Consider the following 17747-nt stretch of genomic DNA (forward strand, 5'->3'; position numbering starts at 1 on the left):
ACTCAAATAAATTTATAAATAAGAAACAATAACAGAAAAACTCAAATTTGACTTTTAACAGCCAAAAAAAGGAGGAACTGAAGCCTTCTCAATGCAACATGTAATCTGTTCTATCACATAACAGAGCAGCATCCTACTTGAGTTTTTACAAACTAGGTGTTAAAATTTAATCTATCGAACATTCAGGTGTACGAAAGGATTCATCTTTATTTTCACTGCTGGTAAACTAGCATCTACAGGATTTTTTTTTTCTATTTTTATGAAATTCACTTGAAGTTGGTTGCATTGAAAAGAAGAGCTAGAAGAGCTCTCATTTGAGATTCAGAGGTAAAGATAAGCTATAGGCCAAAGCCAAGTTTTTAGAGTTATTACTAGAAGCCTCTAAAAATATATTTTCTTGACTGTCAGTTTTAAGTCAGGTTCAAAAACTACCTATTTTTAGTGAGTTTAAAATTAACTCAATATGCTGCAAAGTTAACTTTATTGTAAAAGCCAGAGAACTAAAGAGACAATTCTATTTTACAGTGTCCTTCTGGCAAAATGTTTTATTTATCTTCTCAATTAAACATACTTTAACCCCCACCACGACATTGGAAGCTGACATCATCTGAAAGTATCCAGAAGGTAATTAGCAGCCAGGCTATCAGTGCAATAATCTACCTCACACCAGGACAGCCCAGCTTTCAGGCCTGGGTACTATCTCCTCCAAACTCCTGCACATCTTTCGGCCACAGCAGCATGACAAGAGCATAGAGTACTCATGTGGGGTTTTGATTAACTTTCTACCAGCTGTTGTAAGTGAGATAACACCTAATGCAGTGCTGAGTCTGCCAGAATAGAGTTTTCAGAGAAGTTTCAATGAGTTTCAATCAGCAGTCAACTTGCACAAGTTCAGGGTTACAGCTCTGATCATCACAGGATTTTAATTCTTTCATTTTTTTTAATCTCACAGCAGCATCTCAATCATGAGGCTTATTATTTTGTTGATGTATGACCTATATAGCAGAGTATAAACCAACCACCTTCAGCTCTAACCTTTCAGGAGTGCATTTCACGCAACAACCAACTCTAGCCAAGGTATTCTTTTCAAAACGAAGTAGGAAACCCACTAGAATTATAAATTCAAAGGTACAGTTTGTAACACTAACAATGTAAACATTCTTCATTCCAGCACTGTGGCAACATAAGGACCATTTCAGCATTTCAGGTGGAAGATAAGTTCTGTACCTACAACCTCTTGAAGACAAACAGTAACAAGAAAACCCAAACTGTCTGTGTTGAGTACTATGCAAACCAAGTCTACGGTCACAATTCAATCCTAAAGTAAACAAGCCCCGAGGGAGCAGACAGTGCAAACAAGCTTAAGTTAAAAAAGGAAAGTTTCAAAGTTTGGTTACTGACTGGCAGATTACTGATGTCCATATTGCCACTAGCCCATGAGAATACCATGACTTAAAAATAAGCCTAAATACCCAGACATCCAAAAATCACAACCCAAAGAGGCAGATTTTCCAAAAATACTAAGAAACACTTCCACAAAAAAGTTAACAAGTGTTCTAAGTACTGAGCACTTTTCGAAGGTTCTCTGACCACAAGCCTCAAAGAGCTGTAGCATTCATTCTGCAACACAACTATCTTCAGAAGCACTACCCTGTTACAGCCACAGATTAAACTCAGGCAAAGGAGGTATTAAGCTCACTTCTCAAACAGAACAGAAGCAGACTCAGGAACTCACATTTCCAAAATTAAAAAAATAAAATCTACTATTATCGCTGGACCATCCCACAGATGGTCTGAAACACAGCACAACTAAATACAAAAGACAAACTTCCAGTTACACCTAATGCCAAAACACTGAAGGACTCAAGGAAACAGGATAACCAACCACAAACACTGAGAAGAGACCCAAAAGCCTTGGGCTTAGAGATGATGGGGTTTTAAATCTTTTACAATCTTGTTTTCAGCATTCTAACTCAGCTCATCAATTAATCACAAGCTGATACAGGAGCCACCTTACAAATGCTACATACACATTGTCTGCAGAGCAGCTTTGTCACCTACACCACAAACCAACCCCTCTCATTCTCAGCAGAGAAGGTATTGTGAGAAGTGAGAACTGCAGGAGTGCAGCCATTTTACAATGTGAAGCATTCTGACACAAAATCCCAAACTCCTTCAGTAAAGCTGAGTGGAAGGGGTGCCATGCAATCTATAGAGAAACCAGAGTTAGTGTGCTGCACTGGAATTACTGCCATGCACAAGGGACCAGAAAGAGGTTGCACCAGGAGAAAGCATTACAAAGTTCTTGTATCCACCAATGAACTTTGAAGCAGAGCATGAAAGAGTAAATGGTAGCAGGTTCAAAAACTCCATCTCAGTTTTTCCAAACCACTGGGGAAGCTTAATTTAAATGGGATGGTGTCCCTAAACATTGAAAATTAATCCCTCATGTATGAAAAGATAGCACTTTTAATCCAACAGCACCTGGTTTTGAAAGTTGCCTCATCCCAGTGTACATTTGATGCCTAGCATTTGCTATCAAGAATCTTTTCTGTTATTATTTTGTACTGTTTTGGCCAAAATTGAAGTTTAAGGAAACTTGCTGCCCTTGATGATCTATCACTTCTAGTGAACAGGTCACGTACATCCATGGAAATTATATATTAGAAAGGAACAACATAAAGTTTTTTTTTCAAAGCAACCTAACAAGTAGGTTTTCAGGAGAAAATAACTAAATTCAGCAGAAGAAATTCTGAATGTAACATGGAATGTGAATTTGTGTTTTAAAAATGAAAGTGGATGCAAGAAGTTGCATCCCAAAAAAATGCTGGATGTGGTGTTATTTCAAAAAAACACACTGAAAGAGATTGAGACTATTAGGTTTAGGTCAAGTAAATGATGACAATGTTTTACATCTGGAACTGCCAATCCAATGATATAGATGGACCAAGACCACATATCCAGTTGAACCACCAGCCTATGGAAACACGGGTGTGTGGGTATCTCACTCCTGCAGGAATCTACTGCCAAATTCGGCCTTCTGCTGACTCCTTCCTTGTGTTTTGCCAGTTTCTCTTTCTACCAAGGAAGTGCAGCACTGCCATTTTAATGCTGCATTTTGGCCAACTCTGACAAGCAGCTTGAGGGACCTGAAGGCAGAACAGAAACTATCCAAAACACTGGATCTTGAGCACATTTAGTGTTAAAAAATTTCACTATAGAACCCTGGAGTGACTTGTTTGTGTGTAACACTGTGAGAAGGACCACACTTTTCTAGGTAAGAAGATAAGCATGCTGGTACAGATTTGCCACCTTAATTGTGTTCTTAACCTATGCAAGGTAATTGAAATGTTGAAGATGATGACCTGGAATAAAACTAGAAGGCGAAGTTTGGCATTTTAATATAAAACCTATGGGTATCCACAGGAAGGCATTCAAACTCAACTCCAGATTGTCCTAATTTTATTTGACTTGGTTAATCAATTTTAAAGCACTTTTTACAATTTACATAATTTAAAGGAGCACAGTGCATCCTATAAATATAAATTAACATTTTTAATAACTCAAGACATCACAACAAAGCCAAATTTTGAAATAAATTTCATGTTTAGTTATCTGCATCAAGAAGTAACATACATGGGGAGGGGGAAGAACAGCATTAACAAGAAAACACTGTTTAGTTCTAAACTAAGTTTGTGCTTCTACATCAAAAACACAACACTGAAGTGACAGGAACTCTGCAAAGAACTTGAAAAGGTACATAACTGTTTTAGTCCCAAAACCAAAGTATGTATTTATTTTTTCTTCTACATGTTATTTTTTTCAGTTCTATCAAATTAGCATTAATGGTAGAGGGACAAAAGTACAATATACTAACTTTACTGCAAATACAAATTCTGTTGTAGCAGTTTGTTAGCTTGGTTTGGCTTAAGTTGAAATGGTTTTCCTGCATTAAAAACAAGAGCATATCTTTTCAATGTATTTAATAATCAACACATTTGTTAGTACAAAGCAGATGGTGTTCAGCAAGAAGGCATTAGGTGATCATTCGAAAACACCATGCTTTTTTTTTTTTTTTAAAAACACTAAGCCACTCTGAAGAGTTTTGTGAAGGCCAGATGTTCAAAGCTGGTGCACAGATGAAAACTGCAGATCCATGATTTATGCATGGAACTAGCCAGAACCTGGCAGGTGTTAACATACACCATTAGTTAGTTACCTGCATGCTTTCTCTGTGACACACCAAAACCAACTCATCTTTTCCCTAAACTTTGAAAATCTGGTCTTAGCTACAAATGAACACTTTATTTCACTCCATTAATTTAGCAAAGGGCATTAATCCATCTTTCAATTTTTTCTTGAGGACTAAAAATAAGAGTAAGATATCATAATTCCTAATAATTTTGTCCAAATCTTCAAAGCAATTATTATTTGTTCTCAAAATAGCCAAAAAACCTCATAATTCTGAAAGTCTTTTTGTAATTATTAAATGTTAAATAAATAAATTTATTAAATGTACATTTATATTTACTACAGATTATTTTTTGAAGCAAATCTCAATCTCAGAATTTAAAACTTTAGGAAACTTTTTAAAATAGAGTTGCTTCAGGCCTAGACCTAAAATAATTACATATTAGGGCAAAAGATGGAGTTAGAGCATCAGCCTCTGAATGCTCCTTAAAAATAGGTACTTCAAATACCGGTTTAGAAATGAAATTAAAAATCATGTTTTCAGTCACACTGAAGAAAACATCTGCAAAGAAAAAAAGGCCCTCATCCTTAAGATCGAAGAAAAAGATGGTAAGGAGGGAAAAAAAAAAAAGCACCGTTTTCCCAAGTTGCCCAAATCACACACAGACACAGGAAGGTTACAAATGCCATTCATGAAAGAATGCACCACAAACATCAGCATTTATTCATTTTGAATTTTTTTTTAGCAAATGACAAAAGACTCAGCTCACTGGCTTCACTTTTGTTTATCTTTTGCTTACATTACACATTTAAACATTTGTCAAAACTTACTAAAGTTGTCTGCATTCATGCACAACTAGAAAACATCCTTAATTTATTTAAACCAGAAATGCATTACCAGAAATGTATTAACATTGTTCACTACTAAACATTAAAAAAAAAAAAAAAAAGTTGAAATTATTAAAAAGGTTATCCTGGAACTGTTAACTTCACAGCAGACTTAAACTACTAATTGGCTCACATTTCAAACTGGAAAAAGCAAGATTCATGCTAGTGTTAGTGTACATCTCGCCCTAGCACTACTGAAGGATCATGGTTCACCTTGATCACAGATAAGAAAAGTGCATACAGAAGTTTACAACAATTTTAAGGACAAAAAATGGTCCAATTGATGTGGTCCCAACAATTAACTCAAAAGTCTATGACAAATATGAGCTTCTGTGAGCTACTTATACTACTTAAGATTGAGTACGGATATACAGAAAGTTGAAATCATTTGAAATCTTCAAAAAATGTTCCTGTCAATCCTCAAATGGTGGCTGTTATAGCTTAAAATTTCTGTTAAATGCGTGCGTTGAATTACTTGTTATCCAAGCGTAGCAGCTGCTCCTTACCATTTATTGTTAGCGACCTTAACTGGCCATCTTCTTCAACTTCTACTCTCTCTTGTCCATTCTCAATAATCCTGCAGGATAAAAACACCATGAGCCATTTTAGAGCACTGCAGGCAGTTTTAAACACACACCAGACCTCGGCTGAGATAACGAACTGTAAGGGAGCACCACCTGCTTAATGCAACTGTACTTGGCAAGCTTTGGTATTTACCAGCGCCAGAGCTGTCACCAGTAACCATCTGCATTTCCCCACTGCTTACTCAGGAACATTGCCTTCTGGAAGCTGGAATCCTCCAGGATGTAGAGTTCACAGTTAACAGCTGGCACCTCATACATTGTCACAGTTGTGCTCACACTACACACTGTTATCTAGGCCTAAATGCCTTGACAGATCAACTGCACAATCTTGACATTGCATTTAGTCCCTACCCGTTTGTTAAATGTTTGATATTTTAGATCCAATCACAGTTTCTCATGATGTAAGGCACACGAGACAGTCTTTAATCCACTTTAAGTTTGATCAGAGCAAGTAATCTGTAGACCTACTATACACCAACTTTATGACCAGCATGTGTGTTACAAAATTCAAGTATCCCTGACTGAAAAGAGATTAAAGAGCTTTTGAGTTTTCAGATTATTCTGAAATCTGACCACACTAGCATGTGACATGATTTTTCTGAAATCTGACCACACCGGAGACTGTGTTTAAGTGGTCAAGATGATAGGAGCTCTCCAGTACAACAGGTCACAGAAGAACCTTACACTTACAAGTATGGGACACAAGTTAACAAAATAATTCATCCTCCCTTGCTTTTCCATAATTTTTTATTAAGTATTGAAATTACATTTAACTACTTGTTCAGTACTCCTATATTGATCATAATATTCCATGTAGGTTATTCTATAGCTAACTAAGACTCGGGTTTCCCAAATGCAATGATTGTAAGTATGAAATGGAGAGAGGGTACACTGTGTACAGGACTTGAAAATTCACTTTCCAACAAACAGGCACATTTTTCTCCAAAGCAGGCTTCAGTTGCTTATTTCACTTAACAGACAGAAGAAAATTACTAGAAAGACTTCACTCAAACACTGCCTAGGAAAGCACACTAAGCAGACATTAGGTAAAATTCTTTCATTATGTCTCCAAAACTAAAAGTCTTCCCGATTCCCAGTTAAAAGCTTCACAATCAGTAGACACCAAGCACTTTCCTTCCAGAAGTTCAAGCTGACTGGGCCGACAGTAGTCAAGGACCATAATAAGAGGTGCAGAACTACACAGGAGGTTCTGATGCTTAAAAAAGCTTCAGCTCCAGCACTAATTAACTCAATAATGCCAAGAAGAGACACAGAACCCAATAAAATACTTCAAAATGTGTTTAAGCATTCAAAGAAATCCAAGTAATATAATGAACACAACAACAAAAGTAAAGAAAATGTACCTACATATATCACTGTATGTATGTGTACAAAGATATAGTACATTTATATGCATGTAATTATAGGTATGCAAGTCTCTACATATAGTTTCATATAAATATATTTATATCACTTACCTCTTTGTAGTAATTTTTCTGCCATTAACTATTTTAGTTGAGGTTGATACTGATTTGAAGTTTCCCATCCCACTGCCACCAAATGACGTAGAGGAGAACGATGAAGTAAGGCCTCCATGTCCCAGTGAGCCAAACGAAGTAAAACCTATTGAAAAAGAAGGCATTTGACTAAAAATATAATTCTGCATGACTGTGGAATCCAAATTTATCATCCATTCAGACTACATCCTACCTTCAGGAAGCCCTCAGCTGGTTGCATCACACAGCATCAGTGACTAAATGGCACTGAACACCAGCGTGAGAATAAAACCATGGCTCCAGCCCCATCCATTTCTCACATATGGACCCACAGTTCAAGTTCCAAATGCACAACACTGCCCAAAAACCATTTGTCAACTCCTCCCCTGAAAAGGCATTCAAGCCTGTCAGCTGAACTCAACCTTTATCCATTCTCTGCACTCAGGGGAAAGCCAGCAACTCTAACGAATCTGATCACCAGCTTTAGTGCAGATGTTGGGATGCCCTGAGCTGGCAGACAGAACAAGTCCTGCATCAGTAACATCCCAACCAATACCCAGAATCCCAGCACTCTGCCAGCAACTCCCAGCAGCCTCCAGGATACACATCAGCACTCAAACTGACTAAGTAGCACCATGGAGTTAAGGCACATGTTTTTCAGGACCTGTAATAAAAGCCATCACACTCCTAAAAGCAAAGAGAACAAAAGAATTCTAAAGCTACAAAGAAACTGCAGCACCAAAATAAAGAAAACAAAGCTCTACTTCTTAGAGATCTGTTCACTTTATATGAACTTTCAGGTAGCCCAAATACTGTAACTATAGCTTTATTTACATTTACACCTTACAGAGAGCAGCTCAATTTAAAAAAATACAAACAGTCCCAGAATTTCCTGAATGGAGAAGCCATCTTATTATACTGCAGTCCTTTGTGAGCCAAAATTGCATTCTTAAATGTTGTGGTATTTACCTGTGTCAAATGGAGAAAAACCACTTCCAAAAGCAGGGAATCCACCAAAGGCAGAGAAAAATGATCCACCACCTCTGTTTCTGCTTCCCCTTGGACCCCGTCTGCCCCCGAAGAAGTCCTCAAAAGGGTCTTCTACAAAACAGAAGACAACATTTAAGAGGTCAATATTATTGAGTGATTCTGTATTTAATCATTAGGGATTCTTTATGTAAAAAAAAAACAAAACAAAACAAAACATTTTTTGTTACAGGTAAGATTTTTCCTTTGAAATATTTGAGGCTACTGAACTAAGACTCCTCCAAAGGTAATTCCTATGCTCCTTCTGGTCTAAATTCTGCTTGCTGCTGGACCTAAAATTAAAATTAATTTTATTCATAAAAAGTAGTTGATTTCCTTATTTTATCTGTTTAGCATTATAAACTAGTAAACCTAATGGAAAATATTGCATACAGGTACCTGAACTTTCTAGCTTATTTCTATTCAAGATTTATTGTGGATCACCATGATCTGAAAAGTAACTTCCAGATAGGTTGCATTAATTATTGAAATCTAAGAACAGCAGCCAGGGATTGATGACTCATAGTCCTAAAGTGTTCCAGGTGTTTAATTTAGCACTTGCCACATTAGATACTCCAAACATGTATTCTGATGCACATTTAGCAGAAAAGTATGGAGCTTTACACACTGTCCCAAAGAGGCATTTGGTCTGTACCAAGCAGGAGGAAGAGGGCAAAAACAGAGAAAGGGGGTCATGGATAAAATGCTATTTCAAATTCAAGTTCCACTGTTGTGTCATTCAGAACAGCTATTGTTCCGTTCCCACCAGGAAGACAATAGTCTCTTTCCAAAAAGAAAAGAGGGGTGGCGGGGGGACAATGGGCCATGGAGTACAACACCAGCACCTACACAAGCAATCTTTATTTACTAGAATTACCAGAAAAATGCTTTTTTCTAATTCGCTTGAGACAAAGAGTAACAGAAAACAATTGTAATCATAAAACATAATACCTTCATTAAAACCAGAAAAGTTTAGGAACTACAACTACTCTCTTCATCAATCACAACTCTCCCAGAATGAGTGTTGTAGAGTACACCAATGATTTTACCAAGTTTTGCAAACAGAAACTCAATATTGAAAGGTACCAGTCTGAAACACTGCTCAGAATAAGCTTTTAGTGAAAAATGCAGAACCTGGTGATAGCAGCAATAGAGGTATGAAGCAAGGAGAGACTTGTGACTGCCTGACTGTTCAGAATTACAACTGACAAAGAGAAGGTCAGAAATGCAGTATTTGTTCCACCTCTGGTACCTCCACAAAAATCCAAGCTAATTTATGATCAATCACCAAGTTAATGCAATATGCATTCTGCACCATTAAGTAATCAATATGATAATAAAAAGATATAAGCTACCACCTGGTTTTTGTGCAATTACTTAAATGTGAAACGTCACAATGTATTTATTCTGAATGAGGGCAGCTGCTAAAAAATAACCCTACCCCTCTCCTAACCTCCATAGTTAGTGAGTAGACACAGGACCAAACTTTTATCTTACATACAATAGACAAGCAAGTGATAAGATTTTTTCTATCTCCCACACTTCTTGCTTTGCAGCTTCTTTTCTGCAGGAGGTTTTCCGCAATATAAAGATGACCTATTAGTACCTTCATTGAAGTTAACCAACACTTGAGCATGGAAATACGGGAATTATTGTAATTTCCAAAACAAGCACTATGTCCATTTAAAAAAAGGCCAGTTTCGTCAGTCTAGCATATCAACCAGCAAGTACAACCACTGCAGTTGTTTTGTAGCCCAATTTATTCTCACAGGAATGACTCATAGGTTAGTTATGAAGGTCATTCACTCACGTGTACAAATGATCTATGTTATATTACTCCCAGTGTTAAGCTTTCTATTTATAATCCAAATTTTCTTGTTACCTGGAGTTTGAATAAAAACAAAACAACCTATCATGTAAGCTTTGAGTTTTTAATCTCCCACAGCATATCAGCCTGTTCTGCAAGTCAATCTCTCCTCCCCAGCACAACAGCTGCAGAAACAAAGTTATTTAAGGGAAGATCATAGACTCTCCTAGAGATCCCTGATATCAACCCAGCTTCTCAGTGGATTATTGCCACACCAAAATCTAATAAAGACTTGCCATGCCTTATAAACCTGCACAGCAAAGGAAGAGGTCAGCACTTGGTATCAGCACGTGTTCAAACGTCAGGTGATTGCTGTCAGCAGCCCTGGGGACAATCCTCCAGTGCTCTTCCTGTAATTCTCTCAAGTAAGACAAACCAACCACTCTTCCGCACTGCACTGCAGAATGCTCAGCAAGATGAATTATGCAGAGACAGAAAAAGGGGCAGGACTTTTCAGAGAAACTATTCCTTTAATATTTTGACAGCCAAGTACAGCAGGCAGAAGAAAAAAAAAATACCAAAAACATTGAGAGAAGGCTGCAGGAGGCTGCTGCACTATAATTTTTTGTATCTACCACCAAATACACATTAATATAGCAACCTCACAGCTATTCAGACCCTGTTTATGCTTTTACCCCCTAAATCAGGATGATTAATAGCACAACTCAGCAAAATAATAACATTTCAGCCCTGTAAGTCTATTTTAGCAGAATCCTTCCATCCCCAATAACCTTTTCACAAAGAAGGCCTTTTCCAAACAGTTAAAATGCAGGGCGTTGGGTTTTTTTTAAATGATTCCTCTTATTATAGTCATTTTGGTATTTCCAGTCCATTTTTTACTGAATATGAGCAGCATATCAGATTAAGAAAACTAAGCAGCAAAAAGAAAAGAAAAAAAAATTCAAAAATGTGAATACAACTTCCAAGCTTCAGATAACCAAAATGCTAAACCAGTGATACTTAAGAGTATTAGTAAATACTGTTTGGAGATAAAACTCTGTATATTATAATCTAGGTATTACCAGAAGCTTATAGGAGGACAGAGTACTAGATTTAGTTTCAAGAAAAATGTTGCACTACACTCCTAATGCAGAATTTGCGGTGCTGTCAAAACAGCAGACGAGGAAAAACAAAAGGTGAGAAACATCAAGAAAGCCAGTGAGACAGACTTATCTATCAACAACAGCAGATGACATGAAACTTTGCTTAAGCAAAGAACACATGTTCTTTGCCCATTACCAAAACACCAGACAAAATGAAGGTCTGCAGGACTCTTGCTGTTACTAGGTAGGAAGACTGAAGTTACAGAAGCCAAAAAGCCAATGTAGAGATTGGAACACAGAACCCCCAGCAATACAAAAGACTGTACACTAACAAACCTGTCTGAAAATAATTGCATTAGAGGTAATGTTTCCAAGAAAATTTACTTTCTTTAGAAAAATCTTTGCTAATTCAAATGCAACAGCTGTTTTTTCCTCTGGGCAAAACATTAAACCTGCTCCCTGCAAACCATGGAATATTACCTTGCTTTTCTGTAGTCACAGGAAAAGAATTTCACCTCTAAACAGGTCAAATAACAACAACTACTGTAATAAATATCTCCCTGCAGTTCAAAATAAGGCAGGCCATGATCTCTTCACTCTGAGAAGTCCCCAGATGCAACACAGAAACAGGATTTTCTCTCTTTCAGCTCATGGCAGAATACTACTTAAAAGATGTGATTGTTTTCCTTTCCTGCCTTGTGATCATGGAACCAAATAGCAAGTTGCACTAATTCACTGATCCAAAAGAACACTGAGTTGTTGCATTCTGTTGCACCCATGAGCCAATCTGATTCAGCACTGGCAAGACTGGTGTTTCTGAAAAAAAATGGCCAGAAAAGCACCATACAACGGGGAAGGGGGAAAAGGAGGCAAACCCCACAATTTGAAGTGTACCATAATACAGTTTAAATTAATGAAATTCATTATAGCAATCTGAGGCATTAGCTGAAATCACAATACAAGATAATCTACAAGTGACACATTTCCTACGGCAGTCACTTCTACCAAGGCCCTTGTATCCTGGCCTTTGCTTGGGGAACTAGATCAGGAATTGATATGCTGAAAAGAGCATCTCCAGACAAAATAAAGTTCAGCCACATCAATTCTTTGCTACAGTTTCCCATGTGGCCGTAAAAGCAACTGTGCTGGTTACAAGGCAGGCAGCAGCCAAAGTGCCCAAGAGTCAAAGGCAGCACAGGAAGATGCTTTCAGTCACAGAACAATGTTTTTGCTGACTGAGTGTTGAGCACGTTCCACAGCAATGCCATCATTCACCTCCAAAAATCAGAGGCGTTGAGATAAATGGTGAGCTGTCAGCAAATGCTCTGCCATGCACTGTCACAGTCAGAGATGTCGATAATCTTTTAGGGATAGTGTGCAACGGGAATTACCCTGTCCAAGCAGGATCACTGCTCAGGCCCCACTGGCTGGGACCACCTCCCCAACCAGTGACCCTTCTTTCCTTTATTCTCTGCCACCAGAGCCTCACTACTGCCTCTGCCAAAACAGGACACCTGAGCCGACTGCTCGCATTACGGATGCAGGAGGGTGGCACAGGAGGGCGGCACAGGGTAATGGAGAAAGGATAAAGGATGCTGTTCGGCCCCTGCAGAAGGGCAAGGCCACACCCAGTGGCATCCAGCATTGCTACAGTAAGCAAAGGCTGCCTGCCCCATCCTTTCTTTATATCAAAAGCATCCGTAATGACTTTATACATCCTGCCAGAAGAGAGTCTCAAATGCAGGTCTGAAAAACACGTTTATGCAAAGGGCTACAAATATGATACCTACAATACAACAGAATTCTTGGAGCAGCTGTTTTCTATCTTGTCTCCTATTTGAAAAAAAAAGTTTCAAAGATGCAAATTTGCAGTAAACACAACCTCATGCTACAGCTGGAGAGCACTCAGGCACTAAAAAACATACAGAACTGGATGGGCCACAGAAACCTGTAAGCACTTTTGCATGGAAATACTTTCTTCCTTACAAAATAAGCACAATGTTGATGCCCCTTACTCAGAGGAGACACTAAGATGTTGTTGCAAGCACTGTTACTCCACCTGCCTAATGTTTCAGCACAGTCTTTGTAATTGCTCACTTTCATAAATTAGATGTCAAACAGATGTTTGCCTCACTTATTTAATAAATTACCAGCAGAAGAAGCATTTGGAAGTCCTTCTAATGGTATACAGCAGAGATCTTGGGATTAATTATTTTCTAGAAAAGAAGACTTAAAATATCACCTTTGAACACCATCTATATGGTAATTACAAAGATGCTGGAATACAGTAATCAGCACTTCATATTTATTAAATGAATGCTCAAATGTTCAGGCACACCTCAAAAATGCAGGTAACTTCCATTACCTCTGTATGACCTGCTCTCCTTAGGCTATGTTCAGCATTTGTCCTCTAACCAATTTCATCAGCTAGCTGTCCAAGAAAACCAAATCAAACCATTTTCTTGGGGGCTAATAACCTGAACTGGCTTGGGATTCTCAAGACAGCGTGCTATCAAACAGTTTCTCAATCTATCTAATGGGACATTAGACAAACATTAAAGTTTTAAGATAAACATGAAAATTTGGAGCAAGGCCTCCTCCCTTTCAGCAGGAGAAACTATGCATTAGTTCGGCCATGGAACCACAGCACTACCTACTCCTATGTGATAATGCTGTCTGGGTGAGACAATTCCTGTGTTTCAAAAATCCCTCTTTGAACCTATCAAGTTATTTCTGAAAAATTTCTAGTGAGATTTGGACCATTCAGTGGATAATTCTGATCTAAGACTGGTGGTGAAATAAAACTGTACCTTCATACCAAAGCAATGAATGCACATGCAAATCTGTGAGCACTTCATGAATTGCACCAAAAGCTGCCAATTTACGTCAACAAAAAGATTAATTACCAAGACAACACTGCTGCTCAAGACAGCTTTAACTGAAAGCCACCTCCATTTTCAGTTTTAATAACCCATTTTACTAACAAATACATTCTGCATTAGAACATTTAAACAATCAATTATCAGAAATGGGATAGCATGTGAATTAAAAGCATGATCTGATTCTTATGTGAATCTTTTGCCACAGCAAGACAACTTTCTGTCCTTGAGACAAGTAATGAAGCTGCCCCATTCAGGAAAAACGTTCTAGAACACGTATCATGTGGAGTTTGCAATGATTACTGCACATAAAATTTCCTCTTCCTTGTCAGGTTAAGTCTCTTTTGCCTGGATACTAGAAACAACTCACTGTACTTTTCCAGAAGAGTCCTGCTTCTTTTTATGTAATCAATATTACAGTAGTCAATCTAAAGTAAATCTGTCCTTTGATGGAACCGAGCTACATACCAGATAACTAGCTAGTTGACATTTTCTGTGACAAATATTTATATCTAACTAGCTGTATAAAAGTGTTGTTTGATTTTACCTTTCATTTCCAAGAGTATAGATTTTTAAATATCACATAAACCAGGTAACCAGAATTCTCAAGGAAAAACTCCATAGAATGCATATGGGTTAATATGCATTATCTGGTATTAAATTTAGATTAAAGTACATCATGAATTCTACTTGACAATCTGAGAAAAACATTTAAGTCATTTATATATTACCATCTCCAAATGTATGTTGAGAAAACTAAAATGTTTAGGAACCACAGCTAAACTGTCAAGACTACAATGTTTAAGGATACTCCACAGACAGACTTCTCTTGGACATCAAAGACTAGAGAGGGCATTCACCAGGAGCAATTTATCATGTCACATTAGTAACACATTCTACCAGAGGGAAAAGCCTGGTTCCTTGTGGGATTCATTTAACTAGACATACAGGCACTTAAAACAGTTTGAAATGCCCTGAAACGTCCTGTCAAGCTTGTAGACACTGCTGCTGGACAATCCTGGTCTGCTCTAGGCCCCGAGTTGTATTTTCTAGCCCACACACAAATTACTCAGGCATCATAGATACACCTAGTGACAGCTGAGATGGTTTAGGGTGTGTATGCAGCTTCAAGTCTACAAAAAAATGAATTAACTCCTGTCTCGGTTTTTGAGACAAAACTTCAGGAGGAAACACTCCGGAATGAGTGTTCCTCCCCTTTTCTTCAGTCAGTGAGACAAATGGGTCACAAGGAGTGAAAGTGGGAAAAAGAAATCAAACTGTTTATTAACACACGAACAAAACAGGGTAGAACAGGATAAAAAAACCCCCTCAAAATACAACGAATGCCCAGAGAGGGAACAGACACGTGGGCTTGGGCCAGCCGGGGCCACCCCCGCAGGCTCCCCGGACCGGCGAGGAGGGAAGGGAGGCAGTGAGGCAAGGGGAAAGAAAGGGAAAAAAGAACAAGAAAAAACCACAAACCCAACAGAACCTTTTCCCAGCTAGCTGGAACACAAAGGAAGCCAAAAAGCAGCCCAGCGCTCCCGGCGCGATCCCTCCCCAGCCCTGCCCAGAGCCGGGAGCCCCCGGGCTGAGCCGCTCAGCGCCCCCGCGGCTCCCGGCTCCGGCCCCGCCCCGGGCCCGTCTTAAAGGCACAGCGTCCTCGGGCACTGAGCGGACGGGTAAGGAATAAAGCGGCTCCATAACATCACCCCAGGACAACTCCCTAAGGAGTTTTTGTTGGGTAATGCTAGGATCTTGTTAGACCAACTCCATCTTTCAAAGTAACTCCTCACTGGTAACACCTTCCAACACAGAACCCACTCTTGAAGTGAGACTCCGAAAAGCCTCTAAAACAAAACCAAGTCAATTCTTTAACAGCCCAGAAACAGAGCCCAGCCTACACCAAAACACATCAATTTCTGTTCCTCAGCCTGAAGCAGCAGTCTTTCATCAATACACCTCCACTACCAGTGGTTAACACTGGAATCCTTCCCTCCTGTGAACTGTTAAAGTACAGAAGAAGGTCTTTGAAAAGTTTACAAGTAAAATACAAACAAAAACACTACATGGAACACAAATAAACCATATCAAGGCAAGCACTATATATAAATCGAGTAGGATAAAATTTAAGTATAAAAGTTTCAGTATACTGAAATGAGAAACCAATCCCTACATTAAGAGCAAACAGTGAGTTACAATGTCAAAGAACAGTCAGAGAGCCAGAAGTGTATGGGACAGACTGAACACCAGGTCACCAGACACTGCTATACCAAGGCACTACTTCGCAATGCAAAGTGCAGTGCCGCCTAGGAAGCACCAACTTTTCTTCCTGTCGTAAGAATCACCACCCAGTCGTAGGTCAGAGGCTAAATACTAATCCTAGGAGAGCTCACCAGGAGTACACACTCAGCTGTAACCATGTCACAAAAAGCAAGGCCAAAACTCTCAAAGAGTAAGAATTAACCATCTGTCATAGTATCAGATCAAGCTTTTAAAAGCACTTGCCTTCATGTACCCCTACTAATACAAAGGATTTGCCTGAAAAAAACAGCAAAAAAACTGTGACTGTCTCCAGTGCAACACACAGCACGTAACATTAACTTTGCTCCATTTTGAAGTTTTCATAGCTGTCTCCAACAGTATTACAGATTTTCACTGGAAAAGTCTGAGGGGACTCAGCAGTTTAAAATCACCAAGAGGTCTTCATACATTCTGTCATTTTCTACAGATGAATAAAGATGCCTCTGTTTATAAAGAAAACTTTCTGTAACTGCAATAACAGTGCAGTATAGCTCAGTGGCGTTGAACATACTCGATTCATAGCTCAATTTTAGAAATTCTTCACATCCATAAATTTACAGGAATTATGCATATGAATGCTGCTCTTTACATACTCAATGACAATCAGGATATAGAGAGTCCCACCTGCATTCTGTGGGCTTCACTATGTGCCACTTCAAACTGTATAAAAAGTACAAATGTTTTAAAGTATTTATTCAATTTCATCTTTGATTCCACCAGTGCACATTTTTAGAAAACATGACCTCAGTCCTTATTTAGTTGCTTAGAATATCAATTATAACCTGAGTAGCTCCTTAAGAAGTTACTAGTTCTACAGAAAACTCATCACCAAGTTGAAAACTCCTCATTTTTAGAAGATAATTTAGCTTATTATTCAGGACAGAACTGTTCCACTAGTGTTTCAACACAGCAAAATCTACAAGGGCTCTAGTTCACCAATACAAATATTCATGCTATACATGCTTGCTTTTGGCATTCTAAAATGCACTACATTCAGCTCAAAGCACACATATTTACGTTGTACTATCTTAAACATTAACGTATGTGCAAAGACCACTGCAAATACTTTTTATAAAAATCTGTCCAAAAAAATCGTTTGGAGTCACAATTACCCATGTTAGAGAATGTCTTAAGCATCTTGGGGAAAAAAAAAAGTGCTCACTTTGAAGCCTTCTGACTAGAAAAATGTCAAGAGCTTATGCTCAAAATCCAAAGCTTAATAGAGGGTTTTAGGACTCTGGTCACTGACACTGCAACCATCCACATAAAGTAGAGAGGCAGCTTAGGAACGATTAGTTTTCATTAATCAGAGTGCATGTAACACTGCTGACACTGCCAGAACCGTGGCAAGAAGCAGAGCCAGTGCTCAGTACTCTTATCTTAAAGCCGACAATAAGAGTCATCAACACATGAAGTAGATAACCTGCTTTTGAATAAATAAATAAATCTGGGCCTTAAGCAGGGGGAGA

At 38.4% G+C, this 17747-nt stretch overlaps 1 protein-coding gene across 5 annotated transcripts in view; it reads right to left on the minus strand.

Annotated features, from left to right (window-relative positions):
• The window catches only part of DNAJB6 (DnaJ heat shock protein family (Hsp40) member B6), a 126272-nt gene that overhangs the window by 93033 nt on the left and 15492 nt on the right, over nucleotides 1-17747 (minus strand). For all 5 annotated transcript variants that reach the window (XR_006018688.1, XM_042044320.1, XM_042044323.1 and 2 more), the window contains exons 6-8: nucleotides 8129-8260; nucleotides 7142-7286; nucleotides 5586-5656 (exon numbers count right to left, since the gene is read on the minus strand). Coding sequence is in view for 4 of the 5 variants with exons in the window: in XM_042044320.1 (XP_041900254.1) it covers nucleotides 5586-5656; nucleotides 7142-7286; nucleotides 8129-8260 (348 nt within the window). In the remaining variant the exon portion in view is untranslated. The remainder of the gene's footprint in view (nucleotides 1-5585; nucleotides 5657-7141; nucleotides 7287-8128; nucleotides 8261-17747) is intronic.

Source organism: Corvus kubaryi, unplaced genomic scaffold, assembly GCF_017639235.1.
Source record: "Corvus kubaryi isolate FWS band 111438036 unplaced genomic scaffold, C.kubaryi_AGA036_p1.0 37398, whole genome shotgun sequence".
In the NCBI taxonomy this organism is placed as follows: Eukaryota; Metazoa; Chordata; class Aves; order Passeriformes; family Corvidae; genus Corvus; species Corvus kubaryi.